This window comes from Schistocerca americana, chromosome 2 (genome assembly GCF_021461395.2).
Source record: "Schistocerca americana isolate TAMUIC-IGC-003095 chromosome 2, iqSchAmer2.1, whole genome shotgun sequence".
Taxonomy (NCBI): Eukaryota; Metazoa; Arthropoda; class Insecta; order Orthoptera; family Acrididae; genus Schistocerca; species Schistocerca americana.
In genome coordinates, this window is record NC_060120.1 from 634980665 (window position 1) to 635008500 (window position 27836).

The 27836-nt window shown below is 37.5% G+C and overlaps 1 protein-coding gene across 2 annotated transcripts in view; it reads right to left on the reverse strand.

Annotated features, from left to right (window-relative positions):
* LOC124595183 (phenoloxidase 1-like) overlaps window positions 1–27836 on the reverse strand; it is a 263543-nt gene that overhangs the window by 75502 nt on the left and 160205 nt on the right. For both annotated transcript variants that reach the window (XM_047133801.1, XM_047133800.1), the window contains exons 7-9: window positions 12151–12301; window positions 11960–12061; window positions 2148–2312 (exon numbers count right to left, since the gene is read on the reverse strand). In XM_047133801.1, the coding sequence (XP_046989757.1) occupies window positions 2148–2312; window positions 11960–12061; window positions 12151–12301 (418 nt within the window). The remainder of the gene's footprint in view (window positions 1–2147; window positions 2313–11959; window positions 12062–12150; window positions 12302–27836) is intronic.

Below are 27836 nucleotides of genomic sequence, written 5' to 3' on the forward strand. Positions count from 1 at the left end.
AGTTGGCACTTGCACCTGATTCAGTTCTGTTAAAATCCTGTTCCTATTATTATAAATGTGAAAAATATGATCCATTAATGCTGAACAGTGTCAGCATTAACAGGTCATCAGGTCATATTGTTCACACAAAGTACTTTCCTGATAACCATATGGTAAAGTTTCCCTTGAATTCCTTCAATATGTGTCTGTCGTAACAGTTTTGCAGGACTGTATTTGCTATGTTTCTAGATATACTGGTTATCCTTATCTATTTGTTTTTCAGTAAGGAACTGCTAGAAACAATTCATGAGCACTATCTTGCATCTGAGATTCTTGATTTTGCATTTGCTCATCAACATTCTAATTCTGTCATTCACACCACGGGTTTCTTTGGGATGAGTTAACCATCACAGCATCTGCAGTATCCCATAGTGTGATACGGATATGCACCTCAGTTGGCTGATGGCCTGATAGATTTTGTCCAATAATTGTGATGAAGAGATGAAGAGTTCTGACAATGACTGTTACAGCATTTTATTTATTTATTTATTTATTTATATCCTGGTTTGCAGAAGCCTAGAATCCACACTCAAAGTTTGTGTCACAGTGAATTTTTTTCTGAGATAGTATGGCTGCTCATTGGTTCTAGTTGCCCATCACTGAATTGTTGAGTGATTTACTCCATGTTGTCCATGTATCCCCTATAAAAATCGGGGACAGTTGAATGTGACACCTGTCATCTACAAAATGTTATCAGCATAAGTTTAGTGAACTGTATCTTCATCAAATACGAAAAACAAAATGTTCTCTCATTATATTCCAGCTCAGGTAATTGATCATTATGTCAATGTAATGCTCAGTCATACAAAGATAAACCCTAAAGCAGTGTCACATAATTCATCAGCTGTTTCACCTTCTTTGAATATGTGCTGATCATCCATCCTGTAGGATGAATGATAATGTGCTTTCTCATCAATAAAAATATGACTTTTCTAGAGAAAAATGATGATGCAGGTTATAATTTAAAAAATCCATCAACATCAAAATATCATTTTGAGTTTTAAGTCACAATACATTTTGAAATTTAATGGACTGAAATGCTTGTAGCTGCTGACTCAAAACGCAAACAGTGTAACAGCTTGGATCTTCTGTTAATAATTAATTATTTGTTATCCAGTGCTGCAAAGAACTATAAAATATTATTAGACTTTTTGAGAAACATATTATTGTTATGTTAATACTCGTGTTTGTGTAAAATAAACATGTAACTATTCCTATCCAAAAGCATATTCAATTACACTTCGCAAAAAGGAAAACTGATGTATAGCATAGAACTCTCATGCTTGACTCTTTAAATATGGCAGCAAAATTCATCTCAATGTATTTAGAACATACTATAAGTCTAATTAAAAACTATTGTATTGTAATAATTTTGCAGAATTTCATAACAAAGAAACGTATCTTTGAAAACTGTATCTATGATAAAACATTTCCAGGCAGTTTGTAAAGTGTACTCAGAAAATTAAATTTTTGTGAACCTGTATCTTTTAACTATAAGTCTAATTAACCAAAATTTATGAAACAGTGGTGTTAAACTGAAGAAATGTGTTAGACATTTCCTCCTTTTTACAAAGAAACCCTCGGCATAAGGAAATACAGCAAGATCAGGTCATGTATTGTTCGGATAATAAGTTACAATTCTGAATCATTCTGCTACCATTTTAGTGCATATATAAAAAGCTTCATGTGTTATTTCAAGCTATACACAAACTGTTGATTTTAAATTGTCTACAGCACACCTTGTAGTTTTATGATTACAACCTATACAAGTTAGCTTTTCTTCAGCAGCCTTACTCTTGTTTCTCTTTCTAACCATGTTTACTATCTTATTTCCTTGGCTCTGTTGGTTGAGTTCTGCTTTCATCTAAAAACAGTATTTTTTTGCTAAAGCTAGGTTGTACATTTTCTGTTACAGTATATTCCATAAACTGTTGTCATCATTGACTGAAATATGTTCCACAAATGTCTCTGATGATATTAAGAGTTTTTGATTGTAGCTATCACTCAAAAGTTCATAATCCTTTAGAAACTCTTTCGCTGGCCTTTATGCACCTGTAAAATCTTTCCACAGGAGGTGATAAATGATACTTTGTCTTTTAAATACTCACAAGATTTCTTCCATCAGGATCATGAATCCAGCTAATAGCAAGATGCCCAAAGTTGTGCAGCTGGCCATAGTAATTTTGGTTAATAGAAAGTATAGTTGACTGTAATATGTGACTCAGAATATCCATGCCAGTATTTTCAGTTAAGGGCACTGTATTTCCCTTATCCTGTAAGAATAGCAGAATTTTCACAGAAAATTAGTTCCACATATTTTTGAAAGCATTAATTGGCTACTTGTAACAAGCAACCTGAACTCCAGCAGCTTTCTCATAAGTCTCCTTCCATAGTTTAATTTTTATCAACATTTGTAAATTTTTTATTCATATTAGTTGCAATACAAATAATTTTAAATTGGTTCAGACTTAGTATTTGATAAACAAAGCATAATACTTATGTAACTCAATTTTATAAGAATTCAGAGATATCACTGGATTAGCTAAAACCAGCTGTTAAAGCAAATTCTGAAACTTCTGAAAATTTAACTTACAAGAACTAGAAGCATTGACGCTTGGATCAAGGTGCCCAAATATAAGAATATGTGCAACCTGGCATTTATGGTGTTGCCTGTATCCCATATGCATGAGAATTTACATCACCCTAGGGATGTTTACTGTGTCACTGTAGCTCCTTTTTCTTGCAATATGAAAGCAGTTTCTCTGTTTACCATAAAATTACGCTAATGGTCATTTATAGAGCTACAAATAACGGATCATTTGTAGATTACTCAAAGATGTGTATAAAGGTAGAAATCATGTGCAAAAAGCTGGTGATCTTGGATGTTTTATACAGAGATTCTAGACCGAAAAAAATTGCAAACAGAGAATATTCATATTTCATAAACAAAAGTACAAGAGATGATTCATGTAAGTCTGTGTAACAGTTATCTACAAGAGTGGAATATTTCTTCATCTACATTACATGGATACTCTGTAAATCACACTTAAGTGCCTGACAGACAGTTTCTCCTGCATTGTGTACTGTTATGAGTGCACATGACTTTGTTTCCATCTGTGTCTTCAAAGTACTGATGACCGCATACCTTGTCTACTCAGATGATGGGACAGACTGTCTTTCACCATACTTCATTATTTGTGTAACTCCAAGAAAAGTGAGGAACAATGGTTGAAAGTAGCCAATAAATCAAAACCTCCTATGTTTCAGAAAGGAGTAGATGTAGCTTCATATGTTTTTGATACTAGTGTAAAGTTTAATTAATTTACTTATTTCTTTGACACCTACAATATTCAAAACATCAAAAGTGAAATATAATATAACTGTGATAGTGAAACATAAAAGCAATCTAAAGGAGAACCCTAAATGACATAATTGGTCCGCAATGTAGCTGCAAGGATGTTACTGGTTTTGCAGTTTTATTTTCTATAAGTGTGAGCTATTGCAAACAACACGCAAGGTCAATAAGACTCCCTACTGCTAAGTTTGTTCAGACAAAGGAGAAGAAGAGACTAATAAGCACATGTGGAAGGAGAGTAAATATTGGTGAAAGGACTGTTAGGTTGTCCTCTGATCACCTCACTAAAATTAATTACTCTTTAATCACATTCATTATCTTCATAGTCAGGTACCTCATTTTAAACATTTCTTTATTGGTTTTGTAAATTCAGACAACACAACAATTGTACTGCTCAAGAAAGAGAGAGAGAGAGAGAGAAAGTGTGTGAAACATCTTTTCTTCAATGACTCCCTTGTGTAGCCTTATGAACCAAGGCCTTTTGCCATGATGGGATGGTTTGCATACCTCACTGACACAGATAAGTGCACCTAGATTAGTATCTGTACTGAGGCCTTGCAATGTTGGTACTTTGAATGGCTGAATGGGACAGAAAATCATGGCCATTATATTTTATGAACATTCAACTCTAATATGTGATTTAATGATGATAGCATCCTCTTAGATAAAATAATTTGAAGAAAAACAGTTCTCCATTTTCATCTCTGAGTCGGGAATACTCAGGACAACATTTTCATCATGAAAACAAACCAGGAGTTCTGTGGGTCATAGCATACACTTCTCGATTTCCTATCCATGTAGATATGTGGCTAAGCAAATTTATAAAGAGAAACGTGTAGATTGAAGTTAGATGCAATGGGAATTAGTGAAGTGTGGTGCAGGCAGAACAGGAATTCTGGCCAACTGTACACAGGTTTTTCAACAGAAGATCTAACAGAGGTAATACAGTAAAAAACCTAATAATGGATATGAAAACAGGAATGCAGGAGAACTACTGTGAACAGAATAGTGAATACATTGTTGTAGTAGTATGAGTTTATATGCCAAGTAGCTCTGCAGATGATGAAGAGATTGAAGGAATAAGATAAAAGAAATTATTGTGGTCAACAATGCAGATAAAAATTTGGTAGTTATGGTGGACTCAAATTCAAGAGCAGGAAAAGAGGAAAAATAGTAGAACATGGACAGGAGGAAACGAATGACAGGGGAAGCTGCGTGGTAGAATTTTGCACAGAGAATAATTTATTAACTTGGTTTAAGAAATACTAGGCAATGTGTGACTGAGGAAGGGGAAAGAAACATGATAAAAGATGAATCAGTAACTTTGGAAGATGAAATAGTGAAGGAAGCAGGGGAACAACAGAGCAAAAAGGCAAGATCTATTTGAAATTCTTCAATAGCACACAAGGTATTGAATTTAATTAATCAAATGAGAAAATACATATAAACAACCATCAATTGAAGCAGGCAAAAGTGAGAGTGACTGGAAGAGCAAAATGGCAAAATGTTGTTGTTGGTGTGGTCTTCAGTCCAGAGACTGGTTTGATGCAGCTCTCTGTGCTACTCTATCTTGTGCAAGCTTCTTCATCTCCCAGTACCTACTGCAACCTACATCCTTCTGAATCTGCTTAGTGTATTCATATCTTGGTGTCCCTCTACGATTTTTACCTTCCACACTGCCTTCCAATACTAAATTGGTGATCCCTTGATACCTCAGAACATGTCCTAGCAACTGATGCCTTCTTCTAGTCAAGTTGTGCCACAAATTTCTCTTCTCCCCAATTCTATTCAATACCTCCTCCTTAGTTATGTGATCTACCCATCTAATCTTCAGCATTCTTCTGTAGCACCACATTTCGAAAGCTTCTATTCTCTTCTTGTCTAAACTATTTATCGTCCATGTTTCACTTCTGTACATGGCTACACTCCACACAACTTCCTGGCATTTAAATCTCAATTTTACAAATTTCTCTTCTTCAGAAACGCTTTCCTTGCCATTGCCAGTCTACATTTTATATCCTCTCTACTTCGACCATCATCAGTTATTTTGCTCCCCAAATAGCAAAACTCATTTACTACTTTAAGTGTCTCATTTCCTAATCTAATTCCCTCAGCATCACCTGACTTAATTTGACTACACTCCATTATCCTTGTTTCACTTTTGTTGATGTTCATCTTATGTCCTCCTTTCAAGACACTGTCTATTCTGTCCAACTACTCTTCCAGATCCTTTGCTGCCTCTGACAGAATTACAATGTCATCGGTGAACCTCAAAGTTTTTATTTCTTCTCCATGGATTTTAATTCCTACCCCAAATTTATCTTTTGTTTCCTTTACTGCTTGCTCAATATACAGATTGAATAACATCAGGGATAAGCTACAACCCTGTCTCACTCCCTTCCCAACCACTGCTTCCCTTTCCTGCCCCTTGACTCTTATAACTGCCATCTGGTTTCTGTACAAATTGTAAATAGCCTTTCGCTCCATGTATTTTATCCCTGCCACCTTCAGAAATTGAAAGAGATTATTCCAGTCAACATTGTCAAAAGCTTTCTCTAAGTCTACAAAATGCTAGAAATGTAGGTTTTCCTTTCCTTAATCTATGTTCTAAGACCAGTTGTAGGGTCAGTATCGCCTCAACGTGTTCCAACATTTCTACGGAATACAAACTGATCTTCCCCAAGGTCAGCTTCTACCAGTTTTTCCATTCGTCTGTAAAGAATTTATGTTAGTATTTTGCAGCCATGACTTATTAAACTGATAGTTTGTTAATTTTCACATCTGTCAACACCTGCTTTGTTTGGGATTGGAATTATTATATTCATCTTGAAGTCTGAGGGTATTTCGCCTGTCTCATACATCTTGCTCACCAGATGGCAGAGTTTTGTCATGGCTGGCTCTCCCAAGGCTATCAGTAGTTCTAATGGAATGTTGTCTACTCCCGGCACCTTGTTTTGACTTAGATCTTTCAGTACTCTGTCAAACTCTTCATGTAGTTTCATATCTCCCATTTCGTCTTCATCTGTGTGCTCTTCCATTTCCATAAATTGTCCTCAAGTACATCACCCTTGTATAGACCCTCTAAATACTCCTTCCATCTTTCTGATTTCCCTTCTTTGCAAAGAAAAATGGCAAAATAAAAATGGTTAAATTAGAATTGCTGAGCTATAGAAGCATGCATGGGTGACCAAGGGAAGAAACCTATTCTATCTATAGGAAAATTAAAGGAACCTTTGGCAAAATGAGAAGCAGCCACATAACTATCAAGGTCTCAGACAGACAGTTACCACTAAGCAAAGATGGGAAGGATGAAAGTTAGAATGAGTATATAGAAGGGCTACACAAAGGAAATGAACATGAAGACTATATTATGTAAACTTGAGACAGATATGATACTGTGATAAAAATGTGATGGAGCATAGAAAGACATAAGTAGAAACAAGGTACCTGGAGTAGGTGGCTTTTCCTCAGGATAACTGACATCCTTCACAAAACTTCTTCTACTACTGCTACTACTACTACTACTATAACTACTTCTTAGTGTTGCTCCTGTCTACTATGAGATCCACTGTACAAAGGTTTGGTCAATTTATTTTCTTAAACTTTGCTGCCACATGGACTTCCAGTCAGCACAGCTGTCAGTTGCCCAAAGGAAGGAAGTCATGAGCACCACCTGTTTGTGAATAGTGTAACCTTTGTTCTGAGTGTTATAGTATTTTAATTGTTTGTGTATCAAATTTTCTAAGGCATAAATTGGGAGTCGTCTAGCATCTGCCTTAATGTGTAAGGGAAACTACCCAAATCTGCTATCTGTGTAGTGCTGTTTATTTTTGCATTTCATTCACAATGAGCTAAATAGCTAAATTCATGTTGTTGATACTGTTTGTTGTTAGTTTTCATGGTTTTTGATTACATTTTGTTTCTTTCATTTTTGCAGTTTCAATATTTTTCTATTAATTTTATTTTCCAGTTAGCTTAGATATCAGGTTTGGCTTATCAAAAACCTTAGTTTTCCCACAGTTTCCTCATTAGTTTCTACGTTTATTAGTTTCTCTCTTCTCACCCCCAGTGTCTCACAGATGTCTCATGGGTTTCTGTAAGTATAAATAAGAATTTGCACAATTTCATACTTTGTGATTATATCTGAGAGCCACTGGGAAGGGATATGAGTATTGGTCACCATCTTAAAATCTTGTGTGTGTGTTTCATCTTTGGAAATGATATGATGTTACTGGTCAAGGCTGATGGATGTATCACACACTCTGATTTATCCAGTGAAGGCATCTTTCCACTTTCAGCAATATTTACGCACAATAGTGCAATCATTCTTTCTTTACTTCTTTTTCAACTTCATGGATTTTTTTTTTTTTTTTTTTTTTTTTTTTTTGCATTGACACATGCCAGATCATTAGATTAATTATGATTTTGATCAATGGAACAAGGAACTAACAAATGGAACAGATTTTTGCAAGAAGTAAATTGAAAAGATACCAGTTTCCTCTGCACTGATAATGTCTCTGGATGCATAACACTGTATCAATCCCCACATTATAGTGTTCTTCCGGTGTTTTACACTTTCTACTTCCTCAGCCTCACTTTCTCCACTTACACTCTGAAATGAGAGATTATGACTTTAAAAAAATGATCTAACCAGCCACTGAATAAACAGAAATTTTCAACGCTTATTTTCAGGGTAATCTCCCAAGCCTTCTCTTACAGTGTGTCTGCTCACTCCTTGAAACCATTTTAAAAGAATATTTTTTATATCACTCAACATTGATATGTGGATGTTCTTTCTTTGCATACACAGGAACTACTAGCTTTGGCATTTAATGACGCTCCCTTGTTTATGAGTATGCAACACAATGAAGACGGCACCAAATCATACTTCTTCAGGTTGGAAAGGTTTACGTTAGAGCTGTCTACAACAATATGAATGATAATCAGCTTTTGCTGAATTGTAAGATTTCTGTGGTGTAGGCAGTACTCCACAAAAATAAACTGATAAATTTGACAACAACGAAGACTACACTTCCCATATCACGCTTCTTACTTCAGCGATTGTGACACCAGATCATGTGACCAGGGTTGTGTGGTAGGCAGGACAGAAATAGCTTTCAAATTTGTTCAAAGCTATTTCCAGTGTTGGTACAGGGGAATTTGCATCACTGAGCAAAAAACGAGAATCTACATATGTGCTGATCAAAAGAATCGATTACCATGTATAGCAATTACAAAACTGAAAAACAGCAGAAACTCACTTAGACACATTATGAAATGCGTAAAAACTGGTTTTAAATTGCAGAAAGTCATTTTTATTCCTTAAAAGCACATTTTTCTGAAAGTGGAGTTTATTAAAATCAGAAGGAATAACACTGTTTTTATGGAAGTTCCGCTGGGACCAGTGGAAATATTCATTAACAGTGGAATTTCTTTGAAAGTGGGTTCATTAATTCCATGTTTACATCTACATTTACATACATACTCCACAGGCCACCATATGGTGCATGGCGAAGGGTACAACCTAACCCTGCTAGTCTTTTCCTATCCTGCTTCATTTGCAAATAGAGAGAGGGGAAACAACTGTCTAAAAGCCTCCACATCAGCCCTAATTTCTCACATTTTTTCTTTATGGTCCATATATGAAATGCTCACTTCTACAGGCAGCCTCAAATACTCGTTCTCTAAATTTACACAACAGTGCCTCACAAAATGATCATTGTTGTCCCTCCAGGGATTCACATTTGAGTTCACAAAGCATCTCCATATTACTTGCATGCTGACTGAACCTACCAGTAATGAATCTAGCAGCCCACCTCTAAACTGCTTTGATGTCATTCTTTAATCTGACCTGGTGGGGATCCCAAATACTCAAACAGTACTTAAGAATGGATCACACCAGCGTTCTACACACTGCCTTCTTTATGGATGAGCTACACTTTCCTAAAATTCTCCCAATGAAACAAAGTTGAGCACACACCTTCCTTAATACCAGCTTCTGTGCTCATTCCATTTCATACTGTTTTTCAGTGTTATGGCTAGATATTTAGTCAACAGGACTTTGTCACGCAGCACTCTACCAATGCTATATTCATACATTACACAGGATCATCTTTTCTACTCGCCCACAATACCTTACATTTTTCTACATACAGTGCAAGCTGCCATTCATCACACCAACTACAAACTCAGTCAAGTCATCCTGTATGCTCCTACAATCACTCAAGGATGACACCTTCCCATACAACACAGTGTCATCAGCAAACAGCCATAAACTGCTGCTCACCTTGTCTGTCAGAGAATAAGAGTGGTCCTATACTTACCTGTGACATCCTGATGACACCCTTGTTTCTGATGAATAATCACCATTCAGGACAGCATACTGGGTTCTGTTAATAAAAATGTCTTCAAACCACACACATATCTGGGAATCTAAACCATATGTTCAAACCTCTGTCAAAGCTCTGCAGTTGGGTACCATAGCAAAAACTTTTCAGAAACCTAGGAATATGGAAGCTGTCTGTTGCGCTCCATCCATGCTTTATAGGTTATCACATGAGAAACAGGCAAAACAGAGTTTCACATAACCAATGCTTTCCAAATTCATGTTGATTTGTAGACAGAAGCCTTGACTGTCTCAAGGCAATTTATTATATCCAAGAATTCTGCAGCAAATTGATGTTAAGGATATTGATGTATAATTATGTGGGTCCATTATCTTATCTCTCTTATATAAAGGAGGCACCTGCACTTTTTTCCAGTTGCTTGAGCCATTTTCCTTGGTGAGAGATTTGTGATAAATGCAAGCTAAGTCAGGGGCCAATGCTGCAGAGTACTTTCTGTAAATACAAATTTGTATTCCATCTGGACCTGGTAATGTATTTGTTTTTAACTCTTTCAGTTGCTTCTCTATGATACAGATACCTATTTTTATGTCCTCCAAATGAGAGCCTATATGAGATTCAAACACTGCTACTTTTGTAGACTTGTGCAGCATGAATGGTTTCTTAAATGCAAAATTTAAAATTTCAGCTTTCCTTTTGCTGTCTTGTATCACCATCCCAGTATGGTTGATGAGTGACTGGATAAAAGCCTTTGAGCTGCTTAGCTGCTTTACATATGACCAGAATTTTCTCAAGTACTTTTGCTACCTTACAACCTTTCTACATTATTGTTAACTGGAGTGTTGACAGTGACTAAATTATGTTCTTTGCAAAAGTATACCAGGTCGGTTCCTCTTTCATTCCTTTCTTGGTACCATGTTTACCTATCAGTTTTCCTTCCCTTCGTTTTCCTCCTATTTAATTCCAGTCCCTATCACAATTCAATATTGTCTCCCTTAACTCTCTGAACAACTGCTTATAACTCATCATACATTCTTTCCATCTCTTTTTCATCTGTAAAGCTAATTACATGTAAACCTATACTACTATTGTCTTTAATAGCACATTCATTGTGTTGTTAAGAGTAGTGTACCCATATTTATATTTTCTTATTCGCTATTAGACTTACTTCTGCACTGCCCCTATTTGATTTTATATTAGTCCCCATATTCATCTGACCTAAAGTCCTGCTCCTCCTGTCATACCTCTTAGTAATTCACACTCTATCTAATTTCAGCCTATCCGTTTCTCTTTGTAGTTTCCCTGACCTGCCTATCCACTTAAGGAATATAACATGCCACACTCCGCCCCTTGGATCACCAGTTTTGTTTTTCCTCATGAAAAAATTCCTTCTGAGTAATGGCTACGTAGATTTCTGAATGGGGGACTATTTTACCCCCAGAGTATATTACAGAAGATGGTGGCATCAACATGAAACCATACAGTAGGGCTGCTGCCCTCAGGAAAAATAGTTGCTGTCTCTTTTCTTTGCTTTCAGCCATTCACAGTACCAGCACAGCAAGATCAAGTTGGCAAATGTTACAAGGCCAGATCAGTCAATCACCTAGACTGCTGGCCCTGCAAATACTGAAAAACCTGTTGCTCCTCTTTCAAGAACATAGACACAAAAACCCCTCCATTGTGGTTGCATCTGTTGCACAGCTGTCTATATCACTGAAGCATGCACGCCACAGCTGAAGGTTTGCTACAGCCCCCTATGCCAAACCATACACAACTAGAAATAAAATAAAATAAAAATGTGCCAAGCAACTATTAAACACCTATACAAACTGGGACACAATATTAAACAATTCATTCCAAAAAATATTCATTAAGGGCTTTGGTCAAAAACTTGAATTTGCTAGTGAACATACTCCTTCCTCCAGTTCATTAAAATGATGTAACTTTTCATCTTACTTGTAGAACATACCTTTTCCCTAATCTTTCAAGGAAATATATGAACAATACCACATTAAATCATGCATGAAATGATGATTTCCAGAAAGTAAAAACAATGTACATCAGAAACATTGAAGATTTCTTAAAACAAACACAAATAAAAAAAGGAATAATAATGTTAACAAAAATGGTGATAGAAAGAAATATTACATATTTAAGGTGCATAAACAATGTTTCTGTGATAGGGATTTCTTACAATCTAAATGTAAATAAACTGACTCACATCAATGGCTGCTCTTCTGTGTATAGCATCATAGAGCCTGTCTTGCCATCTCTCCAGGTCTTGAATGTCAAGTTCAAATTGATCAATTTTGCGATTAATGTCCTACAAAATACAGGCATGCATTTAGCATTTAATTCAGTAACACTTCAGATATTTACAGTACAGTGCCATAATGGAAAAGAATGTCTTACTTGAAGTTTAGAATTTGCCTGCCTTGAAGGCCACACTCTACTTGCAAGGATGTTGTCAAGTTTAGGGAAATAACCTTCTTTAATAGGTTTGTGCCAGTCAATAAATCTCTCCACCCTCCCCAAGTCATTGCTGAGTCGTTCAAAGTCATACCTGTATAACAAAATTTCTAGTGAAATTTCTTTTCTATTTCATTATAGTAATAAAAGAACAGCCTGACATTAAAACATGTGCTGCACATGTCAAAAATTAATAATTTGTCATACAAATAGAGGGAATGACTTTTGTGTACCCAAAGCAGCAGAACAGCATACATAATAGATATTATAAGTGATGTGATTTTCTGTGGCTTTTGTATCAGGATTTTAAGACTGATTTTTTTTTATTTTTTTATTTTGTGTGTGTGTGTGTGTGTGTGTGTGTGTGTGTGTGTGTGTCTGGCCTTATTGCTGATCAGTAAACCATATCTCCATAGCTGAAATGACTTCTTAAATTACTGTGAGCAATGGTGTTATGTGTGTGAGCACTGCTTGGACTCCAACCACTCTGTGAAAGGTTATCAGTGCACTATAATGACACTATTTACGACCAAGTTCAAGACATGAACAATTTTGTGTGTATTTGTTTTGTCATGGCAGTGTTGGGTGTTCCATGAGACTTGGATTCCCCTGGCACGTTTGCTACAATAAGTGAAATGTATGATGAGACCACAATAAAATGGATGTTATATCCAGAGATATATTGATATAAGAATGTCATGAAACCTATTTGGAGCCAAAAATTAAGTTATCAAAATTTCACAGAATGCCTGTGTATTTTATGAAAACAAAATAAATTTCAATGGGTTTAACAGGAACCAGATACCAAAACTGAATGTAAGTAACAGAGTGACAACAACAATACTTCAGTGTAAAGGCAGTGACCACATCATTAGTCCATCACTCATAGATCCTAATGAAAATAGCTAGATTAGTCGCAAAAACATTGTGCATGAAAATGGTAGAGTCATCACAGCTGGACAATTAAAAAGCATACCATACATGAGAGTAAAAGAGATCATTTAAAAATGACACTATGTACCCATTCAGATTGTTCTGTAGATAGCATCATGAAGTTGAATCTTAAATATTATGAAATGAGTTGATATAGAAAATAATGAAGAGAAGCAGGTGTTATAGAATAATGGTGTATATTATGTTAATGTAAGCTATCAGCTTACTCTATATACTAGCAGAAAAATGATACCTAGAACATAACTGCTGTTTCAGTATAATGAACAATAACGTCAAATGATTCTGCAATTTTGCGGCCATAAATAGCAATATATAAACTGTTAATTTTTTTTTTGCTCCCCAAAAAATTATGAAGTAGTTCTCTAAGGATGGACTCATTCTTAACTGCAGAAGAAATGCACGGTATACTCATTTCTGTGCAACAAATAGAAAAACATCAACATTTAATGTAGCACATGAAAACTGACTTTAAAATAGGCAGACCATTTTGAGTGTACATGTGAGAGAATGTCATATAATTTTAATTATCACCCTGAAAAAATAAAGTTACATACATAATGTTTTAACAACGAAAACAATCAATTATTGATTATTTAACTGGATAGATAAAAATCCACCCTTTTTCCTAGACCTCTCCAGTCCTTTTCCTTCACCCTTCTCCCTTCCCCTTCAACCTTTCTGCCTGAAGAAGGAGCCACTGGCTCTGAAAGCTTGCCAGTCACAACAGTCTTTTATGTGTGTGTTCTGCCACCACTTGGTGAGTATATTTTTCATCTCTCCAGTTAAATAATACATAATTTTTGTATGTTTGCATATGAATAACAACCAAAAAATGGTGCAGCACATTAATAAAGTGGAGCATCATACAGTAATTCTTGTCAGCATTTGAAGGGGGGCAACACTGCTATAGTCATTTCATGTTGAGATGGTGGAAGTGTGAGGCAACAATGTACCATCATATGAGACAGCCGCTAGGTGGCACAGATGCTTCCAGGGGAAAACTGTCAAATGAGCATACTACCAAAATTTCCTGATAAGGTTATATTAGGCTGTAGATGAAGCTGGAATAAAGCAGGTGGATCCTTTCCAGCTGTTATGTTTTTCTCTCCCCCCCCCCCCCCCCCCCCCGGTTCCCAAAAAAAAAAAAAAAAAACGAATTATTATTATTGTTGTTTTGCAAATATCTACAGTGATATCATTTACATGACACAGTACCTAAAATTTTGAATATTAACTCAGGGCTTAGCCAACTTAACTTTAGTGTCTGTTACAGCCTTTTGGTTATTTAGAATCCATAAGTATAATTAGTTTACCTAGTTACAAATATCAGTTATTTCAGATTTTGTTGCCATTTTTCATATGTAAACATGTATCCAATTACTAGTATTCTTACAATGATGACAAAACCATGTTAGTGACTTTTGCTCTCTTGTAGTTTCAAAGTAGTTAGCTTCCTTAGTAAAAACATTGTCACTGGAACATTAATTCCATATTTAGGCAAACTAGCCAGCATAATTGAATAGAAATTATTGTTCTCATTCAAACAAATCTTCTTTTACTACTCATTAACTCACAAATGCAAATCTTTAATTGTAATTTGTGAAAATCTGATAAAGAACAATACCTAAAGTGACGTCTAATTATTGTAATCTCATAACAGAGGCATGCTGGAAGAAGCAAGAGCCACGTGGAGTGGCCATGTAGTTTGAGGCGCCATGTCACGGAGTGGGCAGCCACTCCTGCCGGAGGTTCGATTCCTCCCTCGGGCATGGGTGTGTGTGGTTGTCATTAGCATAAGTTAGTTTAAGTAGTGTGTAAGACTATGGACCGATGACCTCCAGAGTTTGATCCCATAGGAATTCACACACATTTGAACATTGAAGAAGCAAGATCTATGTTCACTGATATAGGGAAATGTACTGCAGGTGATGTAATATATATTTCAAGTCAGAAAATGTATTGGAAATTATAAAAGTTTTGCATTCAGAAGATGACACAATGATTCAGAGGCCATTTTTAATTAACAACTGTGCACTGTAATTATTTTCATTAACAGTGTTAAGCCCGAATAATAGTTAATGTAAACAGTGACAACAGTATTGGGCTGTGAACTACGTTTCTTCCCAAGATATAATTACTGTTCACAAATCACAGTTTGGATTTCAGAAAAGCTGTTCTACTGAAAATGCCATTTAAATGCTCACTCGCCAAATTTTACAAGCAATAAATAATAATATGGCACTGACTGGTGTTTTCTGTGACTTATCAAAGGCATTTGACTGTGCGAAACACAATATTCTCCTAGATACATTGAAGTTTCATGGGACTGATAGTATATCCAACTGTGGATAATTTCATATCTAACCAAATGAATGTAGGAAGTTTTACTTAGTAATTCAACTAACATAATCTGGGGACATTGTTCTGACTGGGAAGAAACCACAGATGCAGTTCTCTGGGCTCAGTTCTAGGTCCACTATTGTTCCTCATACATGTGAACAATATTCCATGTAATATACAACAAACAGAAGTAGTCCTTTTTGCAGATGACACTAGTATTATAATCAATCCAAGCATATATACAGAAACAGATAAAAAAATGGTAAACAATGTTCTTAAAAGTATCACTGTATGGTTTTCCGTAAATGGTCTCACCCTAAATTTTAAGAGGCCACACTTCTCCATACCTAGTTGTACTACACTAATGATAAGTGCAACACATGGTGAGGAAATAATAAATAAGATGGAAAGTTCAAAAATTTTGGGTGCTCATATTGATGAGAATTTAAACTGAAAAAAAGCACATTTTGGAATACCTACAACAACTTACTTCAGCCACATTTGCAATTAGAATCATTGCAGATCTTGGGAAGAGATGAATCATGAAGTTGACATATTCCGCATATTTTCATTCAATCATGTTGTATAGAATAATGTTCTGTGGTAATTCATCTTTAAGAAAGAAGGTCTACATTGCTCAAAAATCTGCTGTGAGAGTAATATGTGGTGCACAGCCATGATTGCTCATCTTACAGACATCTTTTAAAATGTTGGGTATTCAGACTACTGCTTCACAGTATATTTATTCTCTCATGAAGTTTGTAGAAAATAACACACTGTAGTTCAAAAAGAACAATGATGTGCATAATTATAATACCAGAAGACCAAATGGCATTCATTATGACAAATTAAGGTTGCCTTTAGCATAAAAAGGTGTCCACAATACTGTAACAAAAAGTTTTGATAACTTACCTAGGAATTTTAAAATGTCTGACAGGCAGCAAAGTAAAATTTGAAAACAATCTAAGAAAATTTCTCCTTGACAGCTCCTTCTATTCTGTTGAAGAATTTCTGTTATAGTATTGTGTAAAAGGTTATGTGTAGGGCACAGCCTTCAACAGTAAATGAGAGAGACACAACATTCATACACACAAGCAAGCACACCTCATGCACACATGGCTTGCCAACTCCAGCATCTCGGGCCGGAATGCAAATTATCACATAGGGGCAGGGAAGGGGAAGTGATAGCAGTGTATGGGTGGGGAGACAGACAAATGCTGTCTGGTGGAGTGTGCAGGGACTGGAGTGCCAACAGGGGCAGTGTCACGAGCTTGTGGAGAAGGGATTTGGGGAAAAAAAGGAGCAAAAAAGGAGAGGATTGGGGAAAGTTGGGTGGATTCACTGGCAAAGAGCAGCAAATGAACAGGTTGGTAGGCAAGGATGGAGAGGAGGTGATAGGGCAGATGGGATGAAAACTGTTGGGTCGGGGGTTGTGGGGCCGATATGTTTCCGTAGATTCAGGTCAGGATAATTATGGAAGCAGAGAATGTGTTGTACTGACAACTCCCATCTATACAGTTCAGAAAAGTTGGTGGTGCATGGAAGTATACAGATGGCTCGGGTAGTGAAGCAGCCATTGAAATCAAGTGTGTTATTTTCAGCTGCCTGTTGTGCCACAGGGTGTCATACTTTGCTGTTGGCCACAGTGTGGTGGTGGCTCTTCATCCTGTGACAGCTGGTAGTGATAACAATATAAAAAGAAGTGCAATGATTGCAGCAGAACTGGTAAATGACATGACTGCTTTCACTTGTGGCTCAACCCACGATGGAGTAGGGTAAATCTATGATAGGACAGGAATACGAAGAGCTGGATGGGTGGATTGGGCAGGTCCCTTCCTCAGAACACGAACCTTTTAGTAGAGGAAAGAACAGCCATACACACCCTCAAAACAAACCCTGATCTAATCATCATACCTGCAGATGGGGGTTCCACCACTGTTGTTATGAACTGCAATGACTACCTGGCACAAGGCCTCCACCAATTACCTAATTCCTCCACCTATAACTTCACCAGAGTGATCCCACCCCAGAAGTCCAACACAACCTCCAATCCCTGCTTAAAATGTAGGCCTTTCCCAGAATATATCCCCTGAATCCATTTACCTCCTCACCCCTTTGATATCCCACATACCCACTTTCTAAATGCTCCCCAAATCCATAAATTCAACTATCCTGGACACCCCATTGTGGCTGGGTGTTGCGCCAGCAGTGAAAGAATTTTGGCCCTCATTGACCAACACTTCCAACCAACTGTCCATAATCTGGCTTCCCACATCAAAGACACCAACCTCTTCCTTCACAAAATGTCCACCATTACCACCTCTTTACCTCCTGAATCCCTACTCATCACTGTTGACGCCAACTCCCCATACACCAATATCTTTCATGCCCATGGTCTTACTGCTATTGAACACTACCATTCACAATGGCTTTCAGCCTTCAAACCCATTACCTCATTCCTCACACACCTCACTAACTTTATCCCAACCCACAACTACTTCTCCTTTTAAGGGAAGTTATACAAGTAAATCCACGGCAGTGCCATCAGCACCCGCATGGCACCCTCCTATGCCAAGCTTTTTATGGACCATCTAAAGGGGACCTAACTAGCCTCCAAAAACACCAAACCCCTAGTCTGGTTCACGTTCATTGATGATATCTTCATTATCTGGACCCAGGGCCAAGACACCCTATCTTTGTTCCTTCACAACCTCAACACCTTCTCTCCCACCCACTTTGTGTGGTCCTCTGCAGCCCAGCATGCCACCTCCCTGGATGTTGACCTCGTCCTCTTTGATGGCTCCATCTGCACCTCCGTCCACATTAAACCCACCAACAACCAACAGTACCTGTATTTTGACAGCTATTATCTATTTCACATCAAAAATTCCCTCCCATACAGCCTGACCACCACATCCCTCCCATACAGCCTGACCACCCAGGGACAGCATATCTGCAGTGACAAAATCTCCCTTGCTCAGTATGCTGAGTGTCTCATCTCACAAGTGCCTTCACAAACAGGCATTACCCCAGACCTCATCGACAAACAGATTTCCCATGCCATTTCCCCTCATGTCCTCAATTCTTCCACCATTCCCAAAAACCAGCCACAAAGGAGTTTCCCCTTCATCACCCAGTATGACCCCAGACTGGAAGAACAGAACCACATCCTTCACAAGGGCTTTGGTTACCTATCATCATGCCTGAAATCAGAGAAATCCTACCCAAGATACTTCCCACCCCTCCTAAAGTGGTATTCCATTGCCCATCCAACCTCCACAACATACTAGCCCATCTGTATGACACTCCCAATCCCAATCCCTTGCCACAAGGTTCATATCGCTGTGAAAGACACAGGTGCAAAGCCTGCTCAATCCACCGACCAGCTCTTCCTGTTTTAGCCCTGTCATAGGTTTACCCTACCTCATCAGGGACAGGGCCACCTGTGAAAGTGGCCATGTCATTTACCAGCTCTACTGCGATCACTGCATTCCTTTTTATATTGGTATGACTACCAACCAGCTGTGCACCATGAGGAACAGCCACTGCCGAACTTTGGCCAAGAGGAAAATATACCACCCTGTGGCACAACAGGCAGCTGAACATAACACGCTTGATTTCAATGGATGATTCACTATCAAATGCATTTGGATGCTTCCCTCCACCACCAGTTTTTCTGACCTGTGCAGATGGGAGTTACCCTTTGTGGCGTGTGTGCATGTGGCTCAATGGGGATGGTTGTTCAAGTCTGGGTGACACAGGTTCAATCGCAACAACTCCGATCTGTAACTGTTAAAACAAATTCCTGGCTTTGTTCATTTAGCTTCAGATACTATCTCCCTTTAACAGATATCTGTGTATCAATGGAGCAGCACACCAAAATGTATAAGTGTTCCTCCCTTATAATTGAAGCAATGGTGTTCGAAGGATGTCTGTTTTCTTTACTGCCACACACAACGACTGCACCACTTGGTACCACAACAACTCCGTTTCTCTAAAACAATAAACAAAATATCCTTCATGTGTTCATGACAGGCTTACAAGCTTATGCGACACTTGGTAATAGTAGTTTTTATTCCCAGTTTGCAAATGAATGTTCAAACATAGATAATATGATATCTCGAATTATAAATTCCACTATTCAGCCGATGCCACATTATAGTCTTACAAGGATGTTGATTTGTGAAGTATTATAGCATCATTAACACGTTGCTACAGTGATAATTCAACAACACCTATGTTATAAATCCAGAGATAATGTATTCTCTAAATAATATACAGAAAGTGTCATAATAAAATGTTCCATTACTGTTCACTGTTAATAATGTCACTCAATCAGCTTTAGCTTCGGTCTTCTATCAAGAAAATAATTATTTCACAGTTACACAATAAAGTTCAATTAAATGATGTAGATGACATGAAGTATTAAAGTTATAACTGAGTTTATTGAACCTCTGAATTATCTCACCACTGCACTAGAAAGCACACTGATCTGTCATTCAAGGAATTGAAGCTACAATTTACATCAGCAATTTTGACATTGACTACAGCTTCCGACAACATGGCATACCTGTGAATTCTTCATGACTGTGTGCTTCTACTCAAGTCTATTTGTAGAGTTTATGTTGGCATTTGGTATATTGCTGTGTCCTTCAATATTCATGATGATCACAGATCATGACGACTAAGTCCTTGAATTGGTTAAGTATCGGACGAGTTACTTTTCCCTTGCGTATAATATCTGTTCCGTTGCCTTACTAGAGAGTAAATGTTCTATCACTTGTCTTCAGAACTTTGACTAATACTTCAAGATGGTACTTGAGAAACCTTAAAAATCCAGATTGGTCTGAAACAATCTAGTATCGGTCAATAAGGTGCTTCTATCGCGACATCTACAAGAGCACGAATTAACATCTTCATTGAATTTTTTTCACTGTAGTCACAACGAACTTACAGCTTGATGCGGCTACAACACTTTTCTTGTATAAATGTTATCTCTGATCACTTTATCTCATCTGGGTTTTAATCTTCGTAAAGCATATATTTTGAATTCTTTATTTAGAGTTTCATGCTTTGTAGATTAAGTGATCACCTGATAGTCTTTCATTTAGTTCTTTGCATGAAATAGACGTTGTTAGTTCCCTAGTATTCCTGTTGGTCAAACTTTCAATAGTGTCAATATTTTGTTGCCAGTAGCTACCGTCAAGGTCAGGATAACTAATTTTTATACCTATTGCTGTCAAAAGGGATGTCATTAGGGGCTCTATATTTGGGGTGTTATACCTTGCAACAAATTCTCTGCTCCCCTAATTATCCTGGCCTGAATCTATGGTAACATACCAGCCCCACACCCTCCGCCCAACAGTTTCAATCCCCTCTGTCCTATCATCTCATCCCCATTATCACCTCCCAACCTGTTTATTTGCTGCCCTTGGCCAATGAATCTGCCTTCTTTCCCTGAGCCTCTTGTTTTTTGCTCCTTTTTTTTCTCTCTGACTCCCTGTCCCTCAAGCTTCTGACACTGCACCTGTTGGCATTCTAGTTCATGCACACTCCACCAGACAGTGTTAGTCTTTCTCCCCAACTATATGCTGCTATCCCTTCCCCTTCCCTGCCTTGTCCAGATTGATGCTTGCATCCCATGTGATAGTTGCATTCCGGCCTGAGATGCTGGGGCTGGTAGTCATGTGTGCATGAGGTGTGCTTGCTTGTGTGTATGAATGTTGTGTGTCTCTCTTTTACTGATGAAGGCTGTGGCCAAAACCTTTATGTATGTGTCTTTTAATTGTGCCTGTCTGTAATGTAGTATGTCTTCTTCATGCTGAGTATCAATCTGTCTTTCCCTACATTGTTGATATTCCTACCTGGGGTTTCAATTGTTTAAAGCTTTATAAATGTTCAGCACTTAGCCATATTTAAAAATTAAGTTCTGTTGTGTATGTAATATGACTCGTTCTGCATCAGCATGATTTATCATGCAAACTACCCATGGAAAATGAAACTAAGTAAACTAACTAATTGTGCATATCATGTTCATAGTAATTTGACTGTTAGGTCTGAAAGACAGAGTGTTAAGAATATAATTTTGTGAACTTCCTTAATTATATGTTTGTTACATGTGAACTTTTGTGAATGGTTACTTCACAGTTATGTTACTGCATCTGATCAGTCACATTGTAGATTTTCAACTGAGTGTAGTACGTGGCTAGCAAATTACTTATCTTTGCATAGTTTAAGTATAACTTGATCTGACCATAAACGTTAGTTCATCAAGTGATCAAAGTGCAATGTAAGTATCTCAACAATAATCTTTGTGTAAAGTATATCATTTACGATAGCCTACTTTCTGACACCAACTTTTCAGCCAGATTTGATGGAGATGCAGCTACCAGAGACATATTTGTAGGTGTACTGGTTATGTTACAAAGCATAGCACAAAGTTGCCCAAGGGAGAGTTTTTGGTCCACAAGAATGCTCCAGCTCATTCTGCCTGGGATGCAGTCACACATGCTGCTTCTCTGCACTGTCATATTTGTCTCACTGTACACAGTCTCCTGCCATGGCACCTGTCGATTTTTCCTCTTTCCTTGGATACACAAACCATTCTGTACAAACATTTACTCAATGATACAAAGATGATTTTGGAAGTGGAACAATTCCTGAACATCCAAAAGAAGAACACCAACATACAGCCAGAACAGAACTTATCTCTAGGATGGAGCTATTTTTACACATATCAAGTGTGGTGTTTAAGTAAGAAGTGCATCATGTGCCAAAAAATGAAAATTTGTGTTACTGAAGAAATTCCACTGTAAAAACCAAGGCCAATAACATATATTCTGGCTCAAACAGCATGAAACAGTGTTTACAGCCATCACAAAATGGCACTTGTGTCTACCATCAACATCAATATTCAAATAATGAGTCATGCACCAAGTCTCTGTTAATGTCTTGGCATGCCCTTGTGTCAATTGCTGACTACTGAAGTTTCTCTGTGGTTCATTTCCAACAAAATGGCATTGCAGAAGTAATTATTATAGATAAATAATACACAATATTACAAAATGGAAAGAAAAACTGCACCAAAACAAAGGAAGAGAGGTGATGGTAGTGCTCAAAGTGAAAAGAAGAGACTACACAGTGAAGGAAAAGAATATATTCTTCTTTCATTAAGGTACAGTGAAATTTACTTTTTATGGCAGCTCTGATATTACAACTTTTGCATTCATGTTGGTGATAAATAAAACAGACACATGTTTCTCTGGTATGAGGCTGTATGTGGCAGGGATTGGAATGAAATTGCTTCCTGTGCACACAAAGCTTTTACACCAGAACTTACTTTTAAAAATAAACTAATAATGTGGAGTGACAGCTGCTGTGGACAGAACAAATGTAAGATAATAATGTTTCTGTTTCTGTACTTTACATAATAGCAAAGTGTTACCTTACAAAAACAGCATACAAGTTTTTGGTGAAAGGACTCTCTTTAGTGTCTTGCAATCATGATTTTGCTCACGTTGAAAAAAGAAAGAGGCTAACTGTGATGTCCAAATGATTCAGTTTGCCCTATCACTCAAGCTATACACACGACACCTTTTACAGAGATTATTATGGAAGAAACACATTTTTATGACTTTAAGTCAGCTGTTGAAAAACATAAAATTTCACCAATGTCCATATTTCAAAAGCACTGTGGATCAGTATTTACTTACATTGATCCAGTATTAACTTACATGCCACATATAGTCCAGGATTCTGGTATTTACACAGACATTGAAATACTAGTATTTACACAGACATTGAAATATTAGAATTATAAACATAAGATATTTCAAAAGCTTCCCAGAAATGATGAATGCTAAATAAAAAAAATGCTGCTAACCACCACACCACACTGCTGGATCACAGCTCACTGCATTGATCCCTCTCCTGGGAAAATTTACAACCTATTGTTCCACAAGTTCTCATTGGAGCTGACTACAGCATCCTTTATTTATATCTTGTCAGTGGGCCTCTGTATGGCAGCACTGGCAGATCTTCACATTCTGCATGTGTTTTTAAGCCATCTTCAGTATGATGAGCATTGAAGGTAGACACTCTTGATGAAGCTTCAGGATCATTCACATTCCTTAAATGGGAAGTTCCCATAATCAATCTGAACCTAAGAAATGTAGTTGGGCTCCATACAGAAGAGGTGGATATTGTCTCTAAACTTTTGTCTTCTTGATGAGGGGTCATAATATTTGACTTCATTCATGATGTCTCATAAGCAATGAAGGATGCAATACAGCTGAATGCAGCACTTCAGTTGCCGTTCTGAAAGTCCCACTTTCCGTACAGGCCATACCACATCTCCCAGGCAGTATCTCTCTGGCTAGTGCCTGGCATTAGAGTGCTCTCAGTCCGTCTCTTGGGCTTCCAGGTTGTGTGCCCAACCCAGCTGCCTTGCTCCTTTGGTAGTAGTAATAAGGTGTTTCACACAGTGATTTTCAGTATGTCACCACCTGTGTAAAATTTAGATTGTGAGCAGGGAGCCATAAGAAGTGGCTGCCCTTTCTATCTAGCCACATCTTACCATGTGACAAGCAGAATGGAGTAGTATGATAATGGCAGATAGAATGTGACAGTAGCACTTGGAATCAAAACATCTGATAGATCAATATTGCAGGGGCAGTACTATCTATGCTTGTTATTTCTATGTTGGGCTTGTGTATATGGAGGTGTAAAGGTGGACAATGGGTCATTTGAAGCAGACAAAAGTGAAGTGCCAAGAGGCTGCTGCAGGGTTAACTCCCTTGGGAACCCAGTAGCAGTACTTTTTTATTGCTGGGCAGTTAACTCATGACAGGTAGAAACTGGCAGGACTGGTTTTGTGTTAGTGGATGGCCAGGTACCAGATCTCACCCTGAGCAATGTGGTGGACACAGATGTGATGGTTAAAATGCAATCCACCACAACTTCCTCCTGCCCAGCCTATGGACACCATTGGACATCTGTAAGTGAATGAGAAAAATTTGCCAGTGGCATGATGTAATTCAGAGAACTACTATTCTTAGTGTGCAATAGTATCAGTTCAGGAGAGTTAAAGTAGGATAAAATTTTCAAGAATTGATTTATCTACATATTGCTCAGAATTGGATGGGGAGTTTAGTTGTGTAAAACAAGAGAATGAAAATGTAGCTGTAGTTAGTCTATTTTGGTCTTTGGATGGAGATGTAAATTTATTTATCGAAAAATCTTGAAGAATAAGTCAAGAATTGTTGTCTATGGTAATTTTCACACAGAAATGATAAACACAAAGGGGCAAGTCAAAAGGACATTTCTGAATACGCTATGATCATTGGACCTATATTGTACAAATAACTTTGCTACATGTAGGAGTGCCTGCACAGACAATATTATAGTAAATTTCCATTGAGGAAGATTTTACAGTCAGACTTGCTGGAGAAGGTCTCCTCACACTGTATAAGAGGCAACCAATTAAAATTGAAAAACCACATATGGTACTGATAAGATGGCAAAAGGAAGACTATATAAGAGTGTTTGTTGAGAGATTAGATAGTGCAAATTGGGACTTTGTATATAATTGTCAGTTGGGGAAAAGGGGATCTGCAATAGCCTTTGATAACTTCTTTTAAGTGATACATAGATTTATGGTATTCTTGTTCACCAGTAACAAAACTTAGCTCTCTGAGTGTACTGAAAAATAAAAGGCTGTTCTGGTTTTCTCAAGAACTTGCAGAAGTCAGAGAAAACATATTCATACTGTGCCAGATGTAGATGCACACCTGTACCCAAAAGACAGAGCAGAGAGAGAACGTTTACAGGTACTATCTTAAATTCAAAAAATTCCACAAAGCTTAGCTCCTTCTGGCATCAGCAATAGGCCTGATTGGAGCTCCACTGCCAGGTGACCAGATATCTCAGTGGGGTACTATAATATCTGCTGACAATATAAAAGCTGCTTCCATATTTTCTGCTATTGATTGTAAAATCACATCATTAAAAAGTCAACACACTCAGTCTCTACATCATTAGCTTCTATTTTTAATAAATGTGTAGAATTTGGAGTATTTCTAGAACACTCAAGATATCAAAAGTTATTCCAGTTTTTAAAAAATGAGACAAACAACTTCCTCAAAACTACAGAGCAGTCTCAATTGTGCCAACATGTTCAAAGATATTTGGAGCACTGTTACACACAGATCAGCAGCTGCTCTGGAAAACATTTTTCCATGTAACAATCAGTTTGGTTTTCACAAGGGGAGAAAAACAACAGCAGCTGTTTTGGAAATTTAGGATCAAATATTAACAACTCTTGAAGACAAAAACACTGTATCACTGCATTCTATCGCATTTTGACTTTCTGCTAAGGAAGCTAGAGCTTTATGGGGTGCATGAGAGCACACTTTTTAAGTAACAGAAAACAATTTGTCTCAGTCAGAAACATAAATTCCTCCTTAATGAAAATCAGCAAATGGGTTCCACAAGGAACTATTCTCAGATCCTTGTTCTTCATTACTGCAATCAATGATTTGCCTAATAACATAACTCACCCTGTCATATGTCATGGGTGATGATGCAACACTACTTGCCATACATCAGAGAATTTCAGATCTGAGTAAGATAACAAAAGAAACTCTTGATTCAGCCATGGAAAGGTTTAAAGCTAATAAACACATGTGGAACCCAATAAAACCCAACAACTGAATGACATATGAAGTAGAAAATTAGTCAGCAAAACTTTTAGGTATTTGCATTGACTCTAAACTTCATTGGGAGGAATACATCAATCACATGTATAAAAAAATATATTGCGTGTCACACCTCCTATAGTGAGCTTGGATTCAATAAGATGAGATGCTTTGGACTCTCTAGTCACATATTTCAAATGGTCTGACTGTACGGGGACAGTCCACTCACATCAAGAATATTTTGAAAATACAAAAACGTCTTATACATAAGGTATAAAACAGATCACATGGAGCTGGCCAGTGTGGCCGAGCGGTTCTAGGAGCTTCAGCCTGGAACCGCGCGACCGCTACGGTCGCAGGTTCAAATCCTGTCTCGGGCATGGATGTGTGTGATGTCCTTAGGTTAGTTAGGTTTAGGTAGTTCTAAGTTCTAGGGGACTGATGACCACAGCAGTTGAGTCCCATAGTGCTCAGAGCCATTTGAACCAGATCACATGGAGCACTGTCCTCTGTTTTCTAGGCTCAGATTACTCACAATTATAAATTTATATGTATGTGTGTCTATGCTGTACATTACAATCAATACTTCAAAATTCACTGCTGGAGGGGAGGGGATGGGAGGGGGGGGGGGGGCCTCACGTACACAACTCCAGAGCTGAGACTAATTTTAATATACCAAGGCACAGGTCAGCATGGACTGAAAATTCTCACTAAGTGAACCGACTCAAAATTTTCAACAATTAACCAATTTATGCTTGGTCTATGGATCTAAAAAAATTTTAAAGTTAAGTGGTTCAGCTGGCTATCAGATCAACCATACTATTATACTGAAGAAATCTTTGAAATGCCTGAGGAGGATATCAGCATTTAACAAAATTTCCTATAAATTTTTCTATTAATATGTGCTGTGTTAATGTTTTGTAAAACTATTTTTCTATGTTTTGTATAATTATGTCCTCTATATGCTAACCAATTATTACTGCACAGGGTTTATACAATACTATATTATAGTATAACTTACTGGCACTACCTCTTCAAAATTTTCCTGTAGCCTATTTTATTATTGCTTTGCTTAATATGTATACTATAGTTAAATGACATTAATTTTATTATTGTGTTCTGTATGTCCAAATCCTATATAATGCTACAATGACAAAGCTTGTTTCATTGTAAAATGATCGATGGTGAATAAAAATTCTCGATTCTAGATTCTTGAGAGACTACACAAAATTATACTATAGGCCAATGTTTACAGCAAAGCAGGAGACTGGTTAGGAAATTTGAGCTGCATGTAAAGCTGCAACGAGGCATGACATTCAGAGTTGGATGGTCAAATAAGAAAGACAGACAGACAAATTGGGCAATCAAGTAAGTAAATCAACATTTGGATAGGAGGGATTGAGTATGCAGAGTCAGACAGGGGCAACGGAGAGCACATACAACTGTGATAGAGGAGCACCTCAAGTTATTACAGTTTGATGCCAGCCAGCACAGCTCATAGTCAGATTACATTGCTGCATCAGCATGCTAGGGATGGATAGGCATGATAAGTTGCTCATTTGGATGGAAGTGGTGTCCCTTACGGTGTTTACTCTGCCCCAGTAAGAGAGTTGTCTTCATTCACTGCCATGCAATCACTGT